General features: G+C 60.9%; 1 protein-coding gene across 4 annotated transcripts in view; it reads right to left on the minus strand.

The window, feature by feature from the left end:
• Positions 1-3,693: 3,693 nt before the first annotated feature.
• The window catches only part of ATP11A (ATPase phospholipid transporting 11A), a 48,614-nt gene continuing 26,863 nt past the window's right edge, over positions 3,694-25,444 (minus strand). The window contains exons 15-27 of one of the 4 annotated variants that reach the window (XM_032881025.1): positions 23,439-23,620; positions 21,138-21,389; positions 20,347-20,521; positions 19,078-19,180; positions 18,732-18,877; positions 18,216-18,275; positions 17,303-17,430; positions 15,579-15,714; positions 10,646-10,711; positions 9,907-10,010; positions 8,622-8,787; positions 4,735-4,828; positions 3,694-3,802 (exon numbers count right to left, since the gene is read on the minus strand). In XM_032881025.1, coding sequence (XP_032736916.1) covers positions 4,745-4,828; positions 8,622-8,787; positions 9,907-10,010; positions 10,646-10,711; positions 15,579-15,714; positions 17,303-17,430; positions 18,216-18,275; positions 18,732-18,877; positions 19,078-19,180; positions 20,347-20,521; positions 21,138-21,389; positions 23,439-23,620 — 1,602 coding nt within the window. In that variant the 3' untranslated portion in view covers positions 3,694-3,802; positions 4,735-4,744. Of the gene's footprint in view, positions 3,803-4,734; positions 4,832-6,856; positions 6,944-8,621; positions 8,788-9,906; positions 10,011-10,645; positions 10,712-15,064; positions 15,158-15,578; positions 15,715-17,302; positions 17,431-18,215; positions 18,276-18,731; positions 18,878-19,077; positions 19,181-20,346; positions 20,522-21,137; positions 21,390-23,438; positions 23,621-25,444 lie in introns of those variants that run through there. The other 3 variants (XM_032881024.1, XM_032881026.1, XM_032881027.1) reach the window with 3 other exon arrangements.

Genomic DNA, 25,444 nt, shown 5'->3' on the forward strand with positions numbered 1-25,444 from the left:
CGCAAGTGTAAGATTTGGTTTAATCACAATTTAATTTTTCAAAGCGGGTTAATGAATCATTATCAATTAAACATGACTACCTACTATGTTCAATAATTTAAAAATAAATTCCAGTATTTATGACGATGACAACTATGGATACCACTCGTGTTAAATACACTTGGAAGATTCTCTTCTATTACATTACATGATGAATGGGCATTTTAAACGGCAATGCAGACACACATCATAGCTTTAAGTCAGAGACAATAATATATGCATATTAAAATTCTGTATATTTTGATAAGGTAAAAAATAAAGCTATATAAACTGATCTTTAGATTTTTTTCTGCAAAAGTAGAATCACACTTCGATAATACTTCTGACACCTTCATTAAAGCTTTGTTTACGGACGATATTCAGAATGATTCTCTTTCCCATTCACCTCCCCTCTAACTTAAAAAACGCATTTGCCAGCTGACATTTTTCCTGTTTCTAACTGGGAAGCGTCCAAAAGAAACGTAGATGTGGAGACGTGACGCGGGCTGTTAAATGATGCGACTTTCGGAGGAAAGGAGGGCCACGCCGGGTCACTCCAGTCAGTGCGACACAGCGAACTCAGTGGTTTTAGCGAAAAGGCCCGGAAAGCCCCCTCCAGGCCGCACTGCGCCTCTGGCTGATGTGCCACGACCGGAGACCGGCCAGAACTGCAAGGAGGAGGCGTTTTTGTACTTAAAGCTGCAAAATCTCACCAGGCCAAGCGACAGTTCTGCAGCCCGTCACTGCAGAAGCTGGGCGCGTGGCACCGCGAGGGACTTGTCTGGCCTCCGCCCACCCCCGGAGTCCGACGCACAGGAGCGGTCGGGCTGGCTCCGCACCGAGTTGCCAAGAGGACGCCTTTTCTGCCGGCTGCCCGTGGCAGAGGGCCGGCCGGGGCTCCCGGAGGCCTGAGGGGTCCAGACGCCGCCCTCTGCCTCCTGTGCCGAGGGCAGAGCCGCGTGGGGCGGATCAGCCAGGGGGCCGACCCGGGGAGGGGCCTGGCAGCGTGTCCATCCCGTCTCCGCGCCCTGCCAGGGTGCGAGGCTCAAAGTCCAGGGAGCCCTGTGTTCCTGGAGCTCCCGGCAGGGTCCCCTCAGGAAGGGGGAAGGAGGGCCAGGGCCCAGGGAGCGTGTATGTGTGCGTACCGTGTGGCCCCGAGTGGACACGGAGCTGAAGGCAAGAGACAGGGACGTGGTCGGGACCACCTGTGCGTTAGTGTGACCTGCTCCGAGGGGCATGGTGTGCGGCTTCGGAACCAATTGTTGGGGCTGGCGTGGGAGCTCACGGTGGTGACCCATCCACAGGTGCCACCCTGACGAGGTCTTCGGGACAAAGAGGAGTGCTTGACGCCGACAGGACTTGCTTTCAGGTCAGTTTAAGGCAAGTGAACAGGAACTAGTGTAGGCAAGAGGTCGCACGGGGTCCCACGCACACACTGGCCCCGGGGGCTCGCCGCCCTCCCTCCGGCCCGTGTCCACCGTGCGGGGCAGGCGCAGAGGACTTCCCCAACGATCTCAGAGAAGACATTCGGCACACGTAAGGGGTAGTGACTTTCCCAACGAGACGTGTGTTATCAGAGGCAAATGGTGGCCATCCCAGTACGGGCGGAAAGAGAACACCAGACCATCCCTCGAGAAGCTTCTATTTTAAGGCCAAAGGATGCACCAAACACAAAACAAAAAGCAGATGAAAATCACAATCAACCGTGAAGAATCAGCAAGCGAAGTTTTGTGCTCTAGACAGGCCTCAGCCCGTCACCAGCGCCGGGGCCCAGCGACTTCACACCCCGCGGACACGGACACACCCCAAACTCCCACCAGAATTTAAATGCAAAGTGGCCAAAAGTTCATCAACTTAAAAATCAGAAGCTTTAAAAACATACTTTAAAAATTAGATGTGGCATGTTAACAAAGAAATGAATAAAGAGATAGAAACAGCTATGAAAATAGTCCTGTGCAAAGGCAATTTTAAGATTTCTAAAAAAATACATTACAAACAATTTGTTAACTAAACATACAGAGAATCTGTCCCCCACAGGTATGACATTGATACCCACACTGGGTTCTTAAAAACAGCTGTAAAAACGCACACACCGTTGTTCACAGGGTCTGGCGCGGACGCTGGCCAGGACACCCCACACATGGGCGGCGGCGCGCGGGACGGAGGGCGGCGGGACGGCAGGACGGAAAGCGGCGGGACGGACACCCCGGCGCACCCCCCGTCTGTTCTCCTGATCTTTGGTTTGCTGTTTCTACTTCCCCTGAACTTCCGCCAGCTACTCTGTGCACGCAGTCCGCTCGTCCCCCAGTCCCAACGAGTATTTTATAGACAAGACGTCGTACAATCAAGCAGTGACACCGGGACTTCCTGTAGTGCCTGGCACGCAGCTGACCCCGTGTCCACTTACCAGCATCCCCGGGGCCACAGCCTGGCGCCTGGCAGCAGGCAGTGGCCTGCTGAGCTCCGGGCAAAGCTCTTCTCCAGAGTGCCCATTCCCACATCCACACTGTGAATCTCAGGTTGAAATGTCTTCTTTGCGGACCATTAAGGCTACGTCGAGGAGGTTATTTCTAGAAACAAACGGCGGTACGGAGAAGGGACGAGGGTGGTCCACGCAGCGGCCTCCTCCAGGTCCGCCCACCCCGGAGACGCCCCGGCCGGCAGACAGCAGCGTGGCGGATCCAGCACAACACACAGGGGCCTGGGGCCCAGTCTCGGCCGTGGGCAGTGGTCCGGGGCGGCAGTCCCGCTTTTCAGGACTCGGAGGCTGCCTCACCGTCAGACCTGCGTGGCCTGAAATAGACTTCGGAAGACAGACGCGGCCCCTGCAGGCCCCCTCTCGATGAAGACAACAAAGGGCTCTGCCCCGGGCCCCCACCAGCGTGCCCTGGAACCGGTGAGAGAGCCGTCTGGACGCGAGCACGCAGGGAGGCCCTAAGGGGCTGTGGGCACGACTGTCCCATCCCCGGCACTGGGGGCTTGAGAGGACTGCATCATCTGTTCTTCTCACACGATACTTTTTTCTCACAGGGGCAGCCGGGAGAGGAAACAGATTCACACGGGACACTAAGCTCCCTCGGAGGGACAAACTCCGCGTCCGACACGACCCTGAAAAGCAGCTTCGCTAGGAGGCGGGTTCGGACAGAAGCAGGACACGGTCTAGGACTCCGACAGGCCGTGGGAGCACGATGATGCCACAGTCTGGTTCAGCCAGTTCCAGAAGCACGAGGATGGGAGGGCTCTAGACAAGGATGCACGGGGGCAAGGCCAGCCCGTCCCGTGGTGAGGACGAGGCCCCTGTGCTCGGGACGGTCCGTGTGGCCGCCCCCACTCTGGCCCACGGCCCACCTTCACGCGGGGGTCCTCCTCCGGCAGCCTGTGGGACTGGAGGCCCTGGCCGGGCCACAGAGGGCCATGCACACGGTCCTTCACAACCCAACCAGGGGCCTGAAGGAAGCTGCAGGGGCTGCCAGCCCCCAGGAGGTGACGCTGGCCAGCCGCGCACCCCAGCCCAGTCCTGTTGTCCTCGTCTCTCAGTCGGGGGCAGGGAGAAGCACACGTGTGGCTCTCAGAGCCTTGGACTTGTGGCCTGTCCACCAGTGGTCCACCCGTGGGGTACGGGGCCGGGAGGGCGGTGGCGATGCAGGAGACTGGCGAGAGGAGGCTACATCAGCGTCCCCTGTTCTGTGTGTGGGCCCGGCCACATGGCCCAGGGGCTGGGGCTCTGCGGGGAGGCCAGGAGGGTGAGCTCGGGGAGGCGGTCCTGGCCGCACACACATGTGCTCTGCTGGAGAATGGAAAGGACAGTGTCAGTCCCGGACCCTCGGTGAGAACCCCACCCAGCCTGTGCAGACGCTGCCCACGGGGCTTCCCGTCCAGACACGGGGCGGGCACGTGTGTCCCACGTGGCCGAGGACACAGAGCCAGTGTGGTGACCGCACTCTGGCCACCAACGGCTCCCCTGCCGGCTCCAGACGGAGTACGTCCCCTTGTGAAGTGTCTGCCAGGGGCCTGGGGTGGGGCTGGGTCTCCATCACCTCCTCGCACACGGACACTCTGTCTGCCGGGTTGTCAGGCTGTTACTGCCGAGGAGGCCGCGGCCTCATTAAATTTACCGGGCGGCGGGCACTGGGGGAAGCCATCGGGAGAAACAGGTCTTAAAGGGACACGCGTCCCCGGGCGGAGAAGGCGGCCTGCCTGTCCCAGCGGAGACACCCATCTCGGGGTGTGTCGAGGGTGTGGCGGCGTTTCCGTCCCCTCCCGGGGCAGACAGGGCTCCGTGTGCCGCTGACGACCACACACCTGTGCCGCACGTCTGCCTGGGCCAACGCTCCCGCCGACTGGGCCACCTTCCGCCCTTTTGTCAAAACACGGGCTTTCCCGACAGACCTTTCGGGGGAAGCTCCTTCCACAGCCAAGGCCGAGGGACGAGCTTCGTTCTGGAAACTAAACCCTGAGCACAGTGCGTGAGAAGATCCCGCAAGTGCGAGTGGGAGGACGCCGGCACGCGCGTGTGTGTACGCACGGCCACCTGCCACCAGACACGCTCAGGCAGGTCACTTACCCGGGACAGACACACGTGTGCGTAAAAACTTTTTTTTCCACCATGAACCTGTTATCAGAACTAGCGCGGCTCAACAAAACTCTGGAGGAACATGGGCAGTGCAGGGGTCACGGCACACCGGGCGGCCCGCCAGGCGCGGCGGGCGCGGTTACCTATCCTCGGCTACCGGCGCCTCGGCCGCGACAGCAGGTCCTTCAGAAGCGGCCGTTCCGTGCCCGCAGCGACCGACGCTCTGAGGCTCGTGCTCTGCTGCAAGGCGAGGAGAAACACTGAGAGGCGCCTGCCGTCCGGGCCGTCACCCCGCCGCGCGGCCGACGCGGGGCCCTGTGCCGGGCCGGGCGGTGGGCGGGCGAAGGGTCCGTGGTCTGCCGCGGGAGTCGCCGCGAGCTGGGGGCGGCGGGAGGGCGCCGTGGGGAAGGGGCGGGTCTTCCTAACAGCCTTCGCCCGGCGGCGAGCACGGGACGGTCCAGGGCACGGAGAGGAGCACAGGCCGGGCACCCGCCGACCCGCGGCTTCCCCAGTGCTCGCCCGGGATGGGAGGGACCGCACCTGCCATCGCTCTGTCCCTGTCCTTGGCCCCGACCCCAAGGCTAGACTCCTGCAGGGCCCAAGGGTCCCAGGGCCACAGCCCAACGCCGGCTTTCTCAGCAGACCCTGTCGGGGCCTCGGGAAGCAGCAGGGAGGGAATTTCAAGAGGGGAAGGAGCAGGAGGTGTGAGATGCAGAGTCTTCCAACGAGAAGGATGGACAGATGGGGGGGGGGTGATGCGCTCCTTGCAGGGACAGAACCGTACCCGGTAATGCATCGAGACGTGTACACATACGTACACATGGGTCACACGTGCACACGCGAGACCTGCTGCCGGAGACGCACCCTTGTGGCAGAACAGGTGCAAGGAAACAAGTGTCCATCAGACGCGGGGACTGGTCTGGGGTCTGTTCCTCCAAAGTTTTGCCAGCTGCGGGGGGTTCCCAGAAGCACACGCACACCTGTGTGCGTGCCGGGGGCTCTGAGGAGGTGCAGGTGTGGGCACGCCTACGGGCCGCCTCGGGGGCCGTGTACCCTGCAGGGCGCCCAGTACCTGCCGTCCCCGAGCAGCCAGAAGTGGGCTTCTAAGAGCAAGTTTCAGCAAACCTCATCCCTAGCAGTGAATGTAGATATTTTTAGCCCAAAGTTGGCCAGATTTAATCAATTTCTTAAGCACATCGTGTGACTAATACGTCCCTATAATAAGAATTTCATATACGTCCCCTAATAAGAATTTCATCCTAAATGTTTTCAAGTGTGTACCCAGTGAGTGAAACTATGTCGTTTACTCTAGCAAATCCTGATGGTACCGGAGTAGGAAAATTTTGATTGCTGATAATTACCAGAAGTTAAAAACGCACCATCCTCTTAGTTATCAATAGTGTCAATGACACTTAGAGAATGAGCCGTCATTAAAAGGAAACAAAACCTCTTTAGGTATTTTCCTAGGAACCCAGCGGCGCTGGGAAACAGCTTCCCATCCCTGATGCTGAGGCCTCGGTAAGTGTGTCGTTCAGATGCTCACAGCCGACACACGGACGGGAGCCCCCTGGACAGCTGTGCCCGAGATCGTGGCTCTTCACGAGCAGCTCGTGGCCCCGGGCACCGACCCCGCACGTGGCTCTGTGCTGCTGAGAGATAAGTCAGCACAGCCACTTACAGCAGCCCAGAGGCTTTCTGTAAAAACCATCTGATTTTTTAAAAAGTGGAAAGGGAATCTGTAAAAACACTTGATCCAAACACATCTCTCCTGGCTTTGTCCACTGTGGGCTCAGCGTGAGCCTTGTCTTCCTGCAGTGTCTTGTGGGGCCTGTGCAACACTCTGTCATGGGGGCCTCAGTTTCGCTGTCTGTGCAATGGGTCCACACAGTTGCGTGAGTGAGGTCTTGCCGCCATCGTCATTGGCTGCAGGGAGGGGGCAGTGCTGCGTGGACTCTGCCCACATGGGCTGGAGCCGCCTCACCCATGCCGCCGTGCGCTGGGGCCATGGGTGCCCACCAGCCAGTGCGATGCAGGGCAGCCCTGCGCCCCGGCAGCTGGGACCCGGGACCTCCCATGGACCCAGAGAGAAGCACGGGCCACATGTACTTCTCGCATCTCAGATATTCATCATCCCAGAAGCTCCGGACGTGCGCTCTCCCTGAGCCCACAGGAGCCCGGGCCGGGAGCCGGACAGCTCAGCGAGGAGTCCGCCCTCTGCCTCCTGTGACCGCAACCCCACCATGCCAAATGACAGAAAAGCATCACCTTGTTCCATTAGAAACTCAGACTGCTGGAGGTCTGAGAGAGCATAAAGATGGTGGACTGCTCGACAGAAAGGCACTGGCTCTTAGTCTGCAGTCCCAGAGGGGTCGCGGGGCCACGCACATCGCGAGACAGGTGGGAGTGGTTATTTAGGCAAAGAGGTCGGAGACAAAGGGAAGGAGGAAGGGAAAAGAGAAACAAGTTAAGGCAGTCGAGCCCGGTTAATGGCAGGAACCCCCTCGCGCATCCCCACCATCGCGCTCAGCAAACTGGGGCCTCCCTGGACACTGCCCTCCCGGGGCCACACAGGCCTCTTGTCCCTGCTGTCTTTCTCCTCCTGCCCCGACACCTCCTCTCATGTTCGCTTGTTCAAGAGCTCAGAGCGAAGGTGTTCCCACACACTCACGCGCCGTCGGTGCCGACTAGACACGCAGGCACCGAGGAGGGAACCGCGGGGAACCAGGGGCACTACGCCCAGCATGCTCAGTCTGCACAGACTTCTGGGAAAGCTCCCCACCCCCCGGATCCCATTCAACCACTGGGACGGGTGGAGGCGGGCACAGGCAGTGCCCGGACTTCACTCCCTGCAAACCCAGTAGCAGCCTGGCCGTTTCGCACCTGAGGCCGGCCAACAGCACGGGAGGGGGAGCCCCCGGCCACGGGAGCTGCCCGGAAGGCCTTGCCTCATGTCCTCAAGGGCACGGAGAGTCCTCCCACCTGCACGTCCACCTGTGTTCTGCAGGGAGAGCCCTGCTCTGCTTGCACACTTGACAGGACCCTCTCTTCTCCTTACAGAGGCTCTGCACCTCCATGGGCAGGACACAGGGGTGAGGTGATGGGGGACGTGCCCTCCCTGAGATCTCAGAGGTGAGGGGAGTGTCCTCCCTGAGACCGTAGCAGTGAGGAGATAGGAGATGTGCCCTCCCTGACACTGTAGGGGTGAGATGATAGGGGTGTGTGTGCTCCCTGAGACTGCAGAGTTGGGAGGATGGGGGATGCGTCCTCCCTAAGATCACAGGGGTGAGGGGATGGAGGACTCGCCCTCCCTGAGATCACAGGGGTGAGGGGATGGGAGAGGTGCCCTCCCTGACATTGCAGGGGTGAGAGAATTGGGTGGGGTGTCCTCCATGAGATCACAGGGGTGAGGGGATGGGGGACGCGCCCTCCCTGAGAACGCTGAGTGACAGCTGCTGTGGTCCTTAAGCTGGGGTGGGCTGCACGTGTCATCCCTCTCCTGAATGCAGAGTCCAGGCTGGAGGCCTCAGTTTCGGATCGTGGAAACCAACGACCCCAGTGCGCACCGGAAGTTCCCAACACAAACGCTAACGTCTGGGCCACGTTCACCGCCCCTAAAGCTAACGCACTTTTACCTCCGAAGCAAGCATTCAACCTACAAGCCTCCTTAGGTTTCCACAAAGGACTTTCCTTCTTAAGGGCCTCGGTCCTCCTCTCCTGCTCTCTCCTTACTTCCGCACACCAGCTTCTGGGGTCCGAACGCTGGTCACCTTGCACCTCCCTGCGTCCACCTTCTCACCCTCAACAGGACGCCCTGGACTGACCACGTTTCCCAGCACAAGCCTCTCCTGCTTTCCCTCAAGCTCCCGCTCTGGCTGGGTGCCCCCTCCACCCCGCAGCCCCGCCCACAGCCCCACCCTGCCCCCCCGCAGCCCCGCCCCGCCATCCACAGCCCCGCCCACAGTCCCGCCCCACCACCCGCAGCCCCGCCCCACAGTCCGCAGTCCCGCCCGCAGCCCCGCCCCGTCCGCACCTGGATTCTCTCCGTGGCGCTGGGCCACAGCTGCCGGCACAGCACCTTCTTGAGGACGTCGGGGAAGAGGCTGACGGTGACCAGCAGGATGATGACCAGCCAGGCGGGGCCGCTGGACAACATCTGGATGAACACATAGTACATCCTCTGATAACTGAGGAAGGGCCTGGAGAGACAGACAGGCCGGCTGGACGTTACCTGGGGGCTCCGCTCTCCCTGCCCGGAGGATCCCCCCCGGCGGCGTGGGCCTTCGCATCCGGCCCTGACCCTCCCGGGGGTGGGCACCTCGCTCGCGGGCAACGGGCCGCAGGACGGACCTGTCCGGCCAGGTGTGAGGAACGGGGCAGGAGGAAGGGCTTCCACGAAGTCCTCCCAAAGACAAGGCCGTCCCCGGAGCTGGCGACCGTGCCGGACACACGCACGGTTCCGGCCGGTGGCACTCGCCAGCTGCCCCCGGCTCGCCCTCTGTGGGAACGGCTTGCGTGGCCCCTTCGGGCACATCTGCGATTCGAGAAAGCTCCACGGGGCTCCACGGCCAACGGGGAACCTGGCCAGTTCCGCCATGTCTATGCCCAAGGCCAGCAGCGGGCAGGTGGGCGTCTGGGACAAAACGTGGACGGTGCTGGGCAGGCTGGAGGCCATGGAGCTCTGCACCTGCGGGTCCCAACGAGCCTGCAGCGCTTGGCTCTGGCCACCAGGGGTCAGAGATGCTGGGGGGGGCCTCCCACGGGGGAGGGGACCCTGCACCCGCCAGCCCACCCAGGGCAAGGCACGCCCAGGCCACCGCGCCCAGCACCCCCCGTCCCAGCCGTGCTCATGAAACGCCCCGTCTCCGGCAGAGGCGCGGGTGCCCTGATGAGCGGGGACAGAGGCTGAGGCGACCCGGTGAGGAGGCGGGACCGCCCTGCCTGGGTGGGGGCTCGCCGGCAGCACACGGAGGGCAATGAGCACGAGGTTCTGAAGGACACATTAGAGCTCACAGGGCAGGCTAATGGGAAAGGACGGCCAGGGCAGAAGGACCGGCATGAGCCAAGGTGTGACGGGAAACTCCGCAGAGCAGGCGCCACCGCCAGCTGCTTCCTGCCCTCGTCAGAGGCCACGGAACCAGCACTTCGGTTTCACCGGCCCATGTTCCACCTGGCAGCCAAGGTGAACTTCCTGCCCAGGCCATGGCGTAAATGACTTCCCTTGAGGGGCCTCGTCTGACCTGCGATCTGGAGCAGGGCCCCCGCGGCCGCCCCGGCTCAGCTGATCACGGGCCACGCGGCGTGGCTCCCCCACATACCAGATGATCCCTCCCCAGAGCAGGGAGAAGACGACGTAGAACAGCAGGGACCCCCAGATGACAAAGTGGTTGATCCAAGTCCAGTAATGCGTGTCCAGCGCCAGCTGAAAGACACACACCAGCCATGAAGTGCGCCCTCGAGGGCCGGAAGGAGCCGCGGCTGCGCAGACCCGCCACCAGGAGAGAACGAGGAACGCGCACCACCCCGGCCCATAGCAGCCAGAGCGCCGACGTAAACCTGCTGAGGCACAGAACTGGAGGCCCCCAGAGGAGAGAGAGAAGGCGGTGGCCCGGCGTCCTGGGGAGCCCATCCCGGGTCGGACCGGCTGCCCGGTCCCTGATGTTCCTGGGGAACGCGTCCCGGACCGGCCGGCTGCCCTGTCCGCTGCGTTCCCGCTGCGGAGACGTGGGGGCGACCGTCTGCATGGCCCTGAACACAGCATCGGGCTTGCCTCTCAAAAGAGCTGAGTTTCCCGTAACACGTTTATTTTACGGTAGATTTTGACTGTATTGGGCTGGGGCTGCTTGTCATTTGAAGGAATTCTAATCTGACTCATCCCTCCTTCATCTAAGTTCACATACTGGGTCGCCCGGGACCCGGCGTGCTGCGTCTCCCCTTGACTTCATAAATGACTGAATGTGATCCTGAAGGGTGGCCCAGGACACAGGGGGCTCCAGCCCGGGCACAGTTACGAGGAACGGGGCTGCTGAATAAGGAAGGGGAACAGCAAGCACTCACCTTTAGTGTGACTGTAAAGACCATCACGGTGAACACCAGTGTCCCAAAGGTCCAATTTCCAAAGATCTGTGGGGGAAACCGTCCACAGAGTCAGCAGCGGGTACACATCGCCCCCCTCCACACTCGAGAATGTTAGAGAATGCACCTCACTGCCAGCGCTCCAGACCCCAAAGACACAGGGACAGGGAGTAGCCGGCTATCGACACCAGGGGCACCCCAGACCCCCAGGGACCCTGCACCACCCTCGGGGGCCAGGCCAGCAGTCCAGGGATGGGTTCAGAGCGGCTCCTGCGCCGACCCCTCAATGTTGGCCCCCTTGATCCTCCCCAAACACCAGTCCTAACGTGGCAGATGGGTAGGAGAAAATCCCCGAGAGCCAGAACGCTAGTGAGCACGGTGCCGGCCGTGTCTCTTCCACGTCGTGTGTCATGAGGAAGAGACATGACGCAGCTCCTGAGCCCCACGCCTCCCACCTGCTCGAGAACAGACTCGGGAGCGCTGGCTGCCTCCTCCGAGCTCAGCTCAGACCCCTGCCTCTCTGGAAGGAAGCCACCGGCAGGAGCAAGTTGCTCGCGAGCAGCTAGAGTGGACGACTGTGTCCCAGGCAGGGACCCCGAGGATGGCTCTCCCCTGGATGTGCCCAGGGCAAGGGGAATGGAGGCGGACAAGACAGCTGCACAGAGGCCCCGGCAGCCAGTGCGAAGGCCAGACCCACAGACGCGCCACAGCCCCGAGGAAGGCAGGCCACACCCCACCCCGCATGGTGCCGCAAAGCCACACGAGGTGGAAACACAGGATCGAATCACAAAAACAAGACGTTTCTCAACTACAGACACAGACACAGAAAACAAAATACCGACTTTCTCTCAGGGGAAATCAATCTGCTGGAGATCTTACTCTCCTCGAGATTTCTCCAGAATCCCCTAAGCACCGACCCCCTTCTGGTTCCTGTGAACCGTGCCTCTCAGAAAGTGGTCCTCATACTTTTTAAAAGCAAACGGCTCTATTTCACTAAGCATGAAGCGGCTGGAACGTAAAGGGCTTCCTGTGAGCTCGTTTTCCACAGAGCAGATGCAGGCGGACACGGAGGCGAGAAGGATTCTAGAACTTGAGTGAGGACAGAGGGCCCCATAGCCCTCACCAGCATCTGGACCTCATCCCCGTCCATCGGTGTGACCAGAAGGGGGCTTCCCTCGCTCGGACCCACACGTGGGGTGACTCTGCCTCCAGGGGACCCCTGCCAAGGCCCAGGATGGTTCTGGCTGCCACACTGGGGAGGGGGCTGCTGCCGTCATCTTGCACGTAGGGCTGGGGTCTGCTGCCTGCACAGGGTGGCCCCAGGATCCTGAACTCCCCAGCCCCAGAGGCCACAGTGCCCAGGTAAGAAACTCTGACCAGAAAGTGCGATCTCGTCAGTGTTTCACTTTGGGGGCAGGACAAACTTCAGAGTCCGAACCCGGGAGCAGTGTGGCCGCAGCCCACAGAGACGCCCGGCCAGTAGGGTGTTGGAAACCGCGCGGCCATCTGGTTTGCCCTGGCAGCCAACGCTTGCAGACGGAAGGACAGGGTGAGCCTACAGCCAGGCTGGCGTGGCTCTGAATCCACGGGGCCGTCAGCGGGACCTGAGGAAGGCCGGCCCCTCCGCTTCCCAACACCGTGGCGGCCGTGGTCACCACCCCCGCTTGGCAGGGCACCCGGCAGGGTTTTGGAAGGGTCGCGTAACAGCAGGGTGCAGGAGCGCGCGGTGGATGGGCAATGTCTCGCCAAGAGCACCATGAACCGGCCGGGTTGCGGAGCTGGAAAGGACAGCAGACCCGGGGTGACCAAGCAGGACTACCGGTGTCTTGCGCAGGAACGCACGGGTCTCAGCTGTCATTTCTACAGCGCGGTGACAACACACGACCGTGTTGGCTCCAAAAATGTGAGTTTCGGTTACAAGCTCTGGCAGTGAGGACGCATCTGCTCTGCTGTCACCTGTGCCCTCAGCTGGTGGTTTCCAACTCCCTGGGACAGCCAGTCAGGGGACAGCTCTGGGAACACCCACTCAAGTCCTCATTAATGGTGGGGGAGCCCTCAGGCTTTTGTCATTCAAGTTGTTTGTCACTATTTCTATGGGTTTTGGGGGTGGGAGATTAAAGTGTGCCCAGAGGATTTGTTTTCGGAATGACAGCGGTCCCTGGCCGCCAGCCCCCGATCTCCTCACAGAGCACCCCCTCGGCACAGACGACCAGGGACACGTAGCCTCACGAACGCCTGCAGAGCCTGTGAGCCTCCAGCTCTACCTCGCTTGCCCTCTGGCCCCCCCGCCCTCACGGGAGCATCTTGCAGGAAAGCGTCCCGCTCCTAAAATCCCTCAAATCCAGACCAGCTTCATTTCCTGACGTAAGAATACTCCACAGCAAGCACCAGTGTTTTCTCAAATCACGGCCCTAAAACCCGCCGTCTGTCCTCGGTGTTGGCTGACCTCCATTACCACGACTGCAGCGGAGCCCCAGTGCCCAACACGAGCACGTCCCTTCCTGCCTCTGTGAGCTTGGGTATGTGTCAGAACGAGGAAGAGCTTTGGCTCCCGGCGTCTATGCAGAAAACGCTCAAGTGAATTTCTTTTCAATAAGTTACCACGATTGTCCCCCACACCACAGGCACCGACGCACGTTCCTAGAACAAGGCAGCTCTCCAGGAAAGGCGTCCTCCCCTACCGAGCATCAGCGGGATGGGACTTCCGGGCTGCAGCACCCCAAGCCGCCCCCGAGCGGGAAGGGTGGGTGTCTGGGGCAGGATGGACAGTACAGTCCGCCAACTCCTGCTGCCCACCCCTGGTAGCCCAAGGGCATCATGGGTCCGGAGACTGGCCCTCGAAGCACCTGGGTTTGGGGGTTGGTCCGAATCACTGCAGAATGACACTATAACGCCGTCGTAGTCTTGTGGGCGATCGAACCGTCTTACCGACGAAGCAAACAAGAAAGGCTCCATCTGGAGACACGGAGGCACCAGGGGGAGGGGTGGCTAGGGCTCCAATACCAGACATTTAGCCCTGCTCTGTGCACAGTGGTCCTGAGCAACCCAGCCTCGTGTGGCTCCTGCCCTCCCAGGGATACGGGAGGAAAATGAGCACCACTCGTGACCCGAGCGCCGTGGCTACCATCCATCTCGTTCTGACAAGCCCGGCCCTGGGGCTCCCCTCCTCTACGGAGCACGACAGACCTGCAGGAGACTTCGCCTCTCAGAGGCTGGGGACAAAACCTCAGCTCAGCGCCCCTGCCTGGCACCAACCACCCTGGGCCTGGTTCATGGCATCACCAGGCTTTCCAGCTGCTTCTCACACGACAAGATGTGCGTCACGTCCGGACAGGCAGGCGAGTAGGGCTGAGGCCCCGGGAGCTGACAGCCAGCACGCAGCAAGGCAGCTTCGGGGCTGCTCTCTGGTGCTGTGGACGAGGTCCAGCTGGGGGCACATCAAGGCTCCGGACACTGGAGCACAAGGAGGAGGCACTGCCCAGACCTCATGAGAGACCACGTGCCACGCACACCAGCCGGCACAGCCACGTCCAGGCGTCTCACCAGGTACTATCGAGTCTGGGGCAATGAAGGAGCAGCATGGAGAGTAACAGCACGGCGCCGCACAAAACCGCGGTCCGCGCGCTCGTGCGTGGACGTCACGTCACCCGAACTCCAGCTGCCCACGCGACGGGCAAGCCACACCGCGCCGGGAGGCCTCTCGCAGCGCTAACAGGCCACGTCGGTCCCGATGTCCCGGCTCTGGGGACCCAGAATCCTCATGCTTCCTCAGACGCAGACAACAGGCCCCCTCAGGGCCTGGCCGCGGGAAGGCATGCGGAGACCCCGCAGGAGGACAGTTCGGGGCCAGCTGCCCTGGGAACGGTCCAAGCAAATGCAGACAGAGACGTTCCCAGAAACGCCAGGCTTTAGGGAAGTGAAACGAGGTCTTTAAAGCATTTCCGACATCGTTAGTGAACGCGACTTCCACGGCCACAAAGGAGAACAGCCCGTTCGTAGCACAGGGGAGGACAGGTCACCACGCGCCGGGAGCAGCGGGCCGCCTGGCGGGGAGGGACTCGTGTCCCGTGGCCACCGAACCCGGGTGGCGCTCCAGAGGGGACGGCCCCGAAGCACAGCTGCACATCCCCCGGAGAGTCCCGGAGGCCTGGGTCGGCTGCGCTCAGTGTGGCGTCCCCATCAAGCCTCCCGAGCCTGCCGGCGCCACGCACGGAAGCTCAGACGTTATGTGTCATAGACCACCACCGCCTGGCGGGCGGGCCCCACACAGAACTCCAGAAACAGCACGACAAACAACCGAATGCAGACATACTCGTCTAAGGCAGCACCGGCCCCGCCTGGGAGCCAGCGGCCGCTAGCAGGCTTCTACCGACAGAGCACACAGAAGAGGGCACAGGTGAAAATATTTCGAGAAATATTTTATTTTTAAGGCACTCCAAAACATAGAGGACAAACCCACAGTTTTCTTACCATGTGTGTGTTGGTGGTCACTATCTGAGAGTGGGGAGGGACGCCCGTGGCAAAAAGACAAAAGCGAGATAGGAATAAAACATCCCCCGAGGTTACGCGAACAAGCAGGCAGCTGCCTGCCCACCAGCAGACGCTAGACCTGCTCACCGCGAGCGGCAGGTACTTAAGGTAAATGAGTGTGAACAAAAGCTACATGTTAAATACGAGTTAATTCCCGCAGGAAATGAGCCACGCCTGAGCCACGGAACCGAACAACGGAACCGTGGTGGCACAGAGAGCCATCGGCCTGGGGCTCCCGGGGACGCGTCCAGCAGGTGCAGAGGCGCCGTGGCCTCGAGGTGCTTTGCTGGACGGAGGCCCCGCACCAGGCCCCACAGACCACCCTGACCCGCACCCGTACAGGACCCCCCGGGGCCCGGCCCGCACAGCGTGGTTCTGCACTAACCTGTCCGTTGCTGGTCACTGTTGTGTTCTCAAACATGAAGTAAGCACCGAAGAAGAACACCAGAGCGTCAAACACGCCCAGGAGCGTCCAGTAGATGAACACGCGCCAGCGGAGGAGGGCGTTCTTGGCGATATCTCTGCACGAGGGGACAGGGAGACCGCGGGTCAGCGACAGCAGACTCTCGCCTGGCCGGGCCGCCCCACACTCTGTAGTGCCATCGGGCCGGGAAGGCCCCCTCAGTCACGGCACTGCCCCCCAGCCTCAGAGCCAGCTGGTGCGGCCACGCCACAAAAGTGGGTCATAGAGAAACAGGCCCGGTCCACAGGATGGGTGGTCTGTCTGCCGCGGGTCACCCTGCCTGGCCGGCCTAGCCCCGTCCCTGCCTGACCCCTCCACAGCTGCACTGGGGCTGGGCACGTGCTCTGACCTCACAGAGCCTTCCAGGCAGATCCCGCTGGGTTCCTTCTCATAGCTCCCAGTGCCAAATGTGTCCCCACGTCACCTTCTGCCTGTCCCTGGTCGCCTGCTGGACACCCTGTCCCTCCCCCAGCACCTCGCCCGGCTCCACAGAGTCCTGGGGGACAGCCAGAGCACCAGATTCCTGCACCAGAAGCAGAGTCAGAGCCCAGCCATCAAAGCCCACGCCCAGCGTTGGCATGGGACCCTCCACCCAGGACGACGTCCCCGTGGGATCAAATGCAAATGACATTCACTTCTTTCCCTCCAGATGGACACTCACACGACAGACTCAATCTCTGCTCGTGCATGGACCCAGGACACAAGGTCCACACGCATTCCCGTGAGATACGGGCTGCAGGCCTCAGGCTCATGGCGCATCTCCTGGCACAACTCCTACACCCGTGAGTGCACGGGAGGCCAGCTGCACGGGTCCCTCTGGAGGCGGGCCTAACCCAGCGCCTCCTGCCTTCTCACACGCCTTCCCCTACCACTGAACGGACACACGGTGAGCTCCACGCCTGCCGGCTCGTCGCCTGCGGGCGCCACTGGGGCTCAGGGGCTTCCAGGTCCCGTGTCACAGAGGACACCCCGATGGGGACCATGGGGCTGGCAGGTGCTCTGCACTGTGCAGACCTGGGACCCACCATGTGTGCTTGCACAGGCATGTGCACAGAGACAGAAACCCGGGCACCCGGGGATGCCGTTCCGTTGGGTGCTAAGCGCCAGGGATGTCGGAGGAAGACTCAAGAACTGTGTGGCCTTCAAACCGTTCTGATGTGAGAAGTTAAATTTAAAAAGCCACAAAAGCAGTAACAGCCTGAATCTGCCAACCAGCTTGGAGGAAATTCCAAAATGGCAGAAAAACACTTCTTCCTGATTATTAGAGATACTTCTTAGCCAAAAAGGGCACTCTGAGATCAGACCTGTCAACTTTCCCTTTTATCTCACCGAATGGAGCGTACTTAGTTTTTAAAGGATCATTTAGGCTCCAAATCCACCGGGGTCACCAAGGGGCAGAAACACAGATCCTGGGTCTTTCTGGAACTGCTGAAAAGCACGGTAAGACCCACTGGCTTAACAGGCATGTTTCAAAGGCAGCACAAACCCTCTCCCTAGTCTGAGGTAGGCTGCTTCCCCCCAAACCCTCGCCGGTGGCTGGGAGCCCAGCGGCCACGGAGGGCTCTGGTCCGGCAGGACCGGCGTGCGGGGCCGGGGGGCACCAGGAGTGCTAGCGAGCCCTGAGGCCAGCCCGGCGCGGCCGGTACCTGTAGAGGGAGGGCTCTCTGCGGAGCGTGTCGATGCTGACGTGCTGCTCCATCAGGCTGTACAGCAGAATCGGGAGGGACGTAAAGCTGATGTTGTACAGGGTCAGGTAGGCGGTGTCGTACAAAGTCTGCGGGAGAACAGAATCGGCCTGAGAACCGCGCTCCGCGGGTCACCACATGCTCTCACGCTTCGTTGAAACGTACACGTCTCCTCTGATTCGCAAAGACCCGGACCCACAGCAGCCCGACCTGCACAGCGTCCCCTTCCTGCAGCTACGGACACGGGGACGTCTTCCAGTGCATCCTGGTGCCCACTGTTGCTTACAGCCACGGCCGACACCGGCGCCCCCGGGACCCGCCCCGCGGCCGCTGCAGGCCAGCAGCACAACAGCGGCTGAGAAGTCCGCCACCGTGACCGTCCAGCTTCAGTGCTCCCTGGCCCCGGCCCCTCGGGCAGAAGCAGGAACGTGACGGGAAGGGGCCACCACACTCCCAGGCAGCTCGGCACCCCTGAGCATGCCAGAGGCTGATGGCCAGGTGTGCGGGACAGGGACTCAGATGCCATCGGTCCCTCCTTCAGGGGCGGAAACTGGGACAGGGACTCAGATGCCATCGGTCCCTCCTTCAGGGGCAGAAACCACCGCAGCCTCAGGGATGGGTGAGCGGGCCACCTCGCTGTGGCCACGCAGAAGCCCACGGCAGCCACCGCGCCTCCGCGTCTGCTCCTGACCCTGCCAGCGGACAGCTGCATGGGGGTGTGAGGTGGAGACCCCAGTACCCCTGACCTACTGCCCCCGCAGCCCGCCCCCCCATTCAGCCCACCAGCCCTTGCAGCCCGCTCCCCCCTTCGCCACCCACAAGGGCCGGGCAAAAAGGCCCAGGGGAGCGTCTGACTCCAGACAGCCGGGCTCACCTGCTGTGAGAACCCGCAGAAGAACTGGTACAAAAACTGAGGGAAGATGAAGCAGACGTTCTGGAAGGGAAGCCACACGCGGGTTAGTCCGACACATGCCGGGGACCACGCCCCCGCGCCATGCCTGAGACCCGCCGTGTCTGTAGCAAGTGACCCCGCAGCTCCTGTGCTCCCAGAAGGGCATGAAGCCTGCTCTCGTCTTAATGGCAGGAGCCATGGCAGCCCCGTGAGGGGACAGCGTTCTGGGACACGGCAGGGCCTGAGCGCGGCCAGGGAAGAGTCTGAGTGTAGCACGGACAAGGACGAGGACTCCTCGCCAGGACACACGGCAGAACCTTTCCTCGACCATACGACAACGGCCAGGTTCCTGCCAGTTCCACGCCGAAGCTGTGTGTGCAGCGGTGTGTCGCCCTCCCCTCTCAGGGCAACGTGACACCCCCTCCCTGCTGGCCCGTCCCTTCCTGAGCCGTCCCCGTGGCACCAGCGCGCCGGGCAGCCGCGGCACGGACACCCCACCTTGTAGAAGAAGTACTGCACGAGCTCGGATATCCTGATGTAGTAGAAATGCCCGTGAACCAGAAGCATCTTCTTCAGGTGCTTGAATTTCGGGACCGCATAGTCGCTGTTCCGGGCGGCCTGGCGACCCTCCTTCCCGATGACACCTGCGGGAAGGGCCCCGCTCTCAGCACCGCACGAGGGCAAGCGGCAGGCGGTGAGACGGGCGCCAGCAAACACGGGCAACAGGAACGCCCGGGCCGGTCGCACCCTACGCCCCTCGTCCCGCCGCCCCTGTGCCCGCACCCCTCGTCCCGCTGCCAGTCTCCCCTCCCTGCCCACGGGCTCCCGGACACGGGCCACTCACCGATGCCCACGTGTGCCTCCAGGATCATGCTGACGTCATTGGCGCCGTCGCCGATGGCTAAAGTAATGGGGTGCTCTTTGGAGAGTTTGATTAATTTAACAATCTGGAAAATAAGCAAATGGAGAATTTATGTCTTGTTTCCTGTTGGCCCAGATCGCTACCTAGGCGGAACACAGACGTCAAGTTGGCCGAGGAGGGCAGGACAGTGAGCGGCTCAGCGTGAACTTGCCGTCTGTGTGCAGGCCCAGCCGTACGCTGCCGACGCGCGAGCAGAGAAGGTGGCTCACGCGCGGTCATCGGACAGGGCTGGTGGGCGACGGCTGCCCGTCGCTGCTGAGGCAGACTCAGCAGACGGGGCCACGCAAGCCCCAGGGACACGTGGACAGCACGCTCAGCCAGGAGACACGGCCCTGCAGACCGTCTGCTACAGGCATCTTTCTCCTAAATAAGCTGCTTCTCATGTTATTTTAATGCTCAGTGTTGTCACGCGTGCAAATCCGATCTGGAAATGTGACACAGGGAATAATTTCAAGTGGGTGGTGCATTTCTTTGCAAACTTTCTCTCCATCTATGTGTCTAAGGGCCGCGGTTCAGAGAGAGGGCCGAGAAGATGAGGAGACATGAGCGGACCGCCTGTCCTTTCCACAGCAGCGTCGGAAACACGAACGTGTGCAAACACTTCTGAACGTCAGAAACTCAAAAAAAGACTGCGTAACACAGGAAAATCCAACACAATGTCCTAGGCTTGCCCCTCTGGACAGGATGACACAGGCTTCCAGGGAGCCTGCGGCAGGAGACGGGGTGGGGGGCAGGGTGGGACTGCGGCCATGCTCCGGGGCTCAGGAGTCTGGAGGCCGTAGGCGGATGCCAGCTTCCAAACCCCCTTGTAGAAAGTTCCCCCCACTCTCCGTGTCTCAGCGCTCCCGCACGCTCGGGGACAGCACTCACACGGGCCCCACCCTGCAGTGGTTCGTGCCGCACCTGTCGCCGTGCCAGCGGCAGGCGTGTTGGAGCGCACCTGCACCCCGTCGCTCCCATGGAGCCTCAGAAATGGGGCTCCCCTTGTATGAGAGGCCGTGCGGGGCCATGCTCCCCGGCCTCCACCTCCCCCGCCTCCAGCGGGCGGCGTCCCACCCGACTTCGCCCACCCTCGCCTCAGCAGAGGACGACCCAGGCTGGACATTTCTGCCCTTTGTGCCTCTAGTTAAAGAAGGCGGTGCCTCCCTGAGCTTATCACAACCGCGAGGGGCTGGGGGCTGCGGGGCCGACCTGGGCCTTCTGCAGGGGCGCCATCCTGCAGCACAGCACGGCGCTACAGTTGCGGCAGATCTCCAGGAAGAGCTCCCGGTAGTTGCCGCCGCTGCCGTCCTCGCGGGGCTTCATGACCAGGGACAGCGCGGCTCCGTCGATGATCAGCCCGAAGTCCTCCAGGTCGGCCGAGAGCCTGTTCCATCACAGCAACAGACACGTGACTCGGGAGCCCGGGGCACACAGCTCGGAGGCCTGTCATGTCATCAGCCGACAACCGCAGACTGTTCTACCGGCACAGCCTCGAGAGCGCCCCGGGCCCCGCGGTCCAACGCAGCCAAAACGAAACCCTCCTGGCGCCAGCGCGGCGCAGACGCTGAGCTCCAGCCCGCGCGCACCTTCCGCGACGTCCACGCCGTCGGCCAAGAGCACGCGACCCGGGCCGGCGGAGCTCAGTCTCTCCTCCCGCAGCCCCGGCCTCAAAGCGGATGGGAATGACCGCCTCCCAGTACAGCCTAAGCCCGTCAAGTCTGCGTCCTTGTGTGGCATTTAAGTGAACACACTCAGACGCTGACACACACGGACAGACACACAAACACAGTCACGCAGATACGCTCACAGACGCGGACACACACACACTGACAGACACACTCAGATGCTCACACACACACACACACACACGTAACTCTTCTGCAAAAACACCTCACAGTGGCCACGGAGACTCGCCCTGGCTGCGTCCCGCTGTTCGCCGGGACGAGCCCCGGGGACGGACCCCCACGGCTGCCCCTGCAGTGGGCACGGGCCCTGCCTACCCCGAGAAGTTGTCCCTGGTGAGGCTCCCGCTGGGGCGCAGCACGGTCTTGCTCAGCTCGAACAGCACGTCGTGCAGGCTCTGCTCCTCCAGCCGCTTGGTGGTGAGCTCCAGCAGCTGCGTACCCCTCCGAAACAGCCTGCAGGCGTAGCAGGTGGCGGCCGCCGTCTCCATCTTGTCCCCGGTGAGGACCCACACTTTGATCCCGGCTTTCTGCAAGGCTTCAATGGTGTCGGCAGCCTTCTCCTGAAGCCTGAGCAAAGCAGGAGCGAGACCACGGGCCTGAGCGGGGCACCTCCGACTCCGGGAACCTAGGCCACTAGCTCCGTCCCCACAAGCTAGAGAGCACCAGGCCGTCAGCTCACGGCGTGACCGCGGGGCCCCCAGAGCTACCCGTACGCTCACGTGTCAACTCTACAGGAAAGCGCTTCCCAGTTCCAAGCGGAGGCAGGCGTGCGACCCTGAGAAGTGACGCGTCCTTCTCGCACAACCGACGCTCGGTGAGCACGCGGCACCCTGTCCGGCGGGGCTTCCCCACTCACGGAGGATTTTGGGCGATGCCGACAAGGACCATCGCCGGCAACAAAGAACGTCTCAGCCCGGGGAGGACGGGGCCAGGAGAAGAGGAAGTCTGAGTACTCACTGCCTTTTCCCTCTGGCCTGAGCTGCTGCAACTCCGCCTCTGAGCAGGGGCCCCAAATACGGCCAAACACCGAGACCGCCGGCAGGTTCCACGACGGGCTCCTGCACACCACAAGCTGGCCACGTGTCAGAGGCCATGGGAAGCCCTGCCCACGATGCACCCCCCTCCACCAGAGCTCACGGGGTGAGCCCCATCAGCAACCCTGTGCTGGGGTGGAAAACCCAGGGCTCACGGGCAGGGGGCAGACTCATGCAAAGGTGAGCGGCTCACACACTGGTCAGGCTATCGTGCTGTGCGTTGACGTCTGCCTCATTTGGGACCTGTCGTTCTTTCCAGAGTTTAGCGTCTGCGCTTTTGACAGGCATGTGAAGTGATGCACCGTGTCCCTGCCCAGCACCAGCGGGTTCGGACGCCACTGCGCTGACCCAACGAGACTCAGTAAAGCCTGGAGCTCACGGGACCTCCGCATTCCGGAGGCACGGGAACATCTCATACTTTTATCAGTTTGTTTGGAAAATGGAAACTGAGGACCAGAAAGGTCCGTCTGCAGAGGTGTTTGTCAGTTTTAGGGAAAGGATTTGCGACTAAATGTCATCACCTCAAGGCCACTGGCCCTCACCTGCCCCTGGGAACCTACTCTGTTTTCGAGGTCCCAACTCCCTGTGGAGTAGATCGTCTCCCTCGACCCTCCTGAGGGTGTGCAGGTGTGACTCGCCTATCCAGACTCTCCACTCCCAGCACGTCCCTTGAGGACGGTCCCAGTGTCCCCCAGGCAAACGCACCGCACACACGTCCCTCTCCCCTAGCACAGCAGGCCCTTGGTGCCACGTCCTTTCTGGGTCAGTGCCTGGACCCCCATCCAGCCAAGCGACAGGAGGGACTTAGGCCGTCAAGTTGAAGTCGAGTGACCCCCACTGGAGACTGGGAGGCCGCGGGGTGCTCGTTAAAGACACCGGAAAACTAGGCTTCTCCTGAGGACTGAAATGTCAGGCCCATTTACGCCGTAAAGACTGAACCTTCACGGGAAATAAACTTGCGGTAAACGCCCTCAAGTTTCCACTTCATTCCATTAACTGGGGCATTTTTTTCTTTTCCTTTCCATCCACGCTCTAGTGTTACACAGGGACAGGCCCGTGTCTCCGTGCACAAGCCCCAAACTCACGTCCAGCCCCATCTTCCGAGCGTGGGAAGCCCTGCCTGAAGGGACACGTCTCGGTTATTAGTGGTGGTTTTTGCAATATTCTAATTCACAGTTTTACATTCCTTCAACGAGAAATAACAGGTACACCGAGGACGCTCACGTCTAAAATGTCACGCTTGAACTTGGGAAGGGCGGTGGGGAGAGCTCAGGGACAGAACCGCCGACGGAACTCTGCAGAATGATTTCAAGACGCCGGTCTGTGGACGACGGGCGGCACGGTATGAACGTGCCAACCACTCCGGTCCCTCTGGCAGAGCGCGACTGTCAGGGCCTCACACGGAAGGTAAGACACCGTCCAGGCACGACCTCCCGGTGACGCCCCCCGAGGCCCATGTTGTCCCGCTGCGGACGCACATCCCTGTGAGGACAGGAGGGGCCCAACCCCCGGGCACCACACAGGCCCCGCGGCCTCCGAAGGCCACCGCTTCTCTGAGGAGGGGGCGTTGCGTGTACCTCACCTGTCCTCCACAGCTGTGGCCCCGAGCAGGATGAGGTCCTTCTCTATTTGCTCGTAGGCCTCTGCTAACTTCTTCTCCCGGTCCTGGAGAGCCACCTTGGCGGCCTGCAGCAGGGTACACACGCCGCCGTAGTCTTCCGGAGCGAGCCGTCTGTAGGCCACACACAGGGTTCGAAGGCCTTCCTGCAGGAAACAGCACAGCGCCGGGAAGTCAAGTGTCCCTCCGCAGGAACGCCACCTCCGGCGCTTCCCCAATATCCGCTCGAATCACAAGGGCTCGCCACAGAACCGTGAGCCAGCGAGCCCTCAAAGGTGTTGGTCGCTGTATCCAAAATGTCTGAGTTACTTACACGCACAGTAAATACCGACAACCTGACAGATGACAGAATTTCACACGGTGAGCACGGGACTAACACGAGTCAGGGCCAGGAAAACGTAACACTCTGTCCTCTTATTCCTACAGATGAAACATGAAGCTCTTTTTTTAGAGTAGTAATTCTAGATCTTATTGTCAACATTAAGGGATATTTTTCTAAAGCAACGTTCTTTACGTGGGAGTCTCTGATACAGCGCGCTCTCCCTTAGCAACCACTGAAGGGACACTGCTCGGTCACGTGTCCAGCCTACCGGGTCCACAAGGTGGAGAAGTAAGAATCTGAGAACAGTGGATTTACTATGATCAGAACTCCAGTGGCTGTGCGGGCCAACAGCCCGCGAGACACATCGGGGCCCAAGGGCCACCCACAGGGCGCTCCGATCCCATCAGCAAAAGCCTCCTTCCCGTCAGGACGAAGCAAACCATCGCAATGGTCTGACAGATGCTCTAAGCACGACTTCCCTTCTGTCCTCCCCCTTGTTCCAGCCCTGAGTCCAGGGGTCCCGGGAGAACAGCCCAAGCCGTCCTGTGCGAGCCGTCCAAATTTCCCGTAAGTGCCAGAAAATCCTTCCCGTTTCTCACGAGTCCTTGGGTCTCCACATGCAGTCGAAGGGCCCAGTCACAGCGCGGCCCGGTCCCTCCTGGTGTCCCTGAAGTTCTTCAAAGCCTTGGTGTGAATGGTAAGCAGAGCTTTCCGAAATTAAAAAAAACAAAAAAAAGTGTGTTTCTGGAGGTAGACGTGGGATTTCCACTCGTGGAGCTGGGGAGCAGAAACCTTTCCTGACTCCTGCGAAGTACTAGCCAGACCCCACACGCTGTGCATAGAACACGCTGATGTACAAAGCCAGACAGACACACTACAACAAGAGACAGTTCAACAACGTCTTCCAAATACAGATGGAAAAGTCCTCAGCCAAGTACCAGCAAACGGAACCCAAGAGCATACGCGAACGGTCATGAGCCATGACCGATGGATTTCTCCCAGGCAGGCGAGGCTGACTCGGCAAGGGTGTCGGTCCACGGGCCACGTGATGGGAGCAGAAGGAAGGGAGAGCCCCCACAGTCATCTCAGTTGATGCAGAAAAAGCATCTCACAAAATCCAACACCGTTTCATGATAAAAAAACCCCACTCCTTAAACTAGGAACAGAAGGGAATTTCCCCAATACCGCAGAGGCCTTAGTGAAAACCCTGCGCTGGCATCATACTGAGAAACGCTTTGCCCCCGAATCAGGAACAAGACCAGGGTGCTCACTTTGGCCACTCGTGTTCAGCCCAGCCTCGGAATCCCTAACCAGAGCAACTACGCAAGGAGAACAAAAAGGGCATCGAATTGTAGAGGAAGAGGTAATGTCACCGTGTTCAGAGCAATGATGAAAACCCTGGAGACGCCAGAGGAAAAACACTGGGACTGACAAATTCAGGAAACGGTTGAAATAGAAAGTCAAGGGGCGCCTGGGTGGCTCAGTGGGTTAAGCCTTTGCCTTCGGCTCAGGTCATGGTCTCAGGGTCCTGGGATCCAGCCCCACATCGGGCTCCCTGCTCAGTGGGGAGCCTGCTTCCCCCCCCGCCCCCCGCCTGCCTCTCTGCCTGCTTGTGATCTCCTTCTGTCAAATAAATAAATAAAATCTT

This window comes from Lontra canadensis, unplaced genomic scaffold (assembly GCF_010015895.1).
Source record: "Lontra canadensis isolate GAN:19392208 unplaced genomic scaffold, GSC_riverotter_1.0 scaffold73, whole genome shotgun sequence".
Classification (NCBI taxonomy): Eukaryota; Metazoa; Chordata; class Mammalia; order Carnivora; family Mustelidae; genus Lontra; species Lontra canadensis.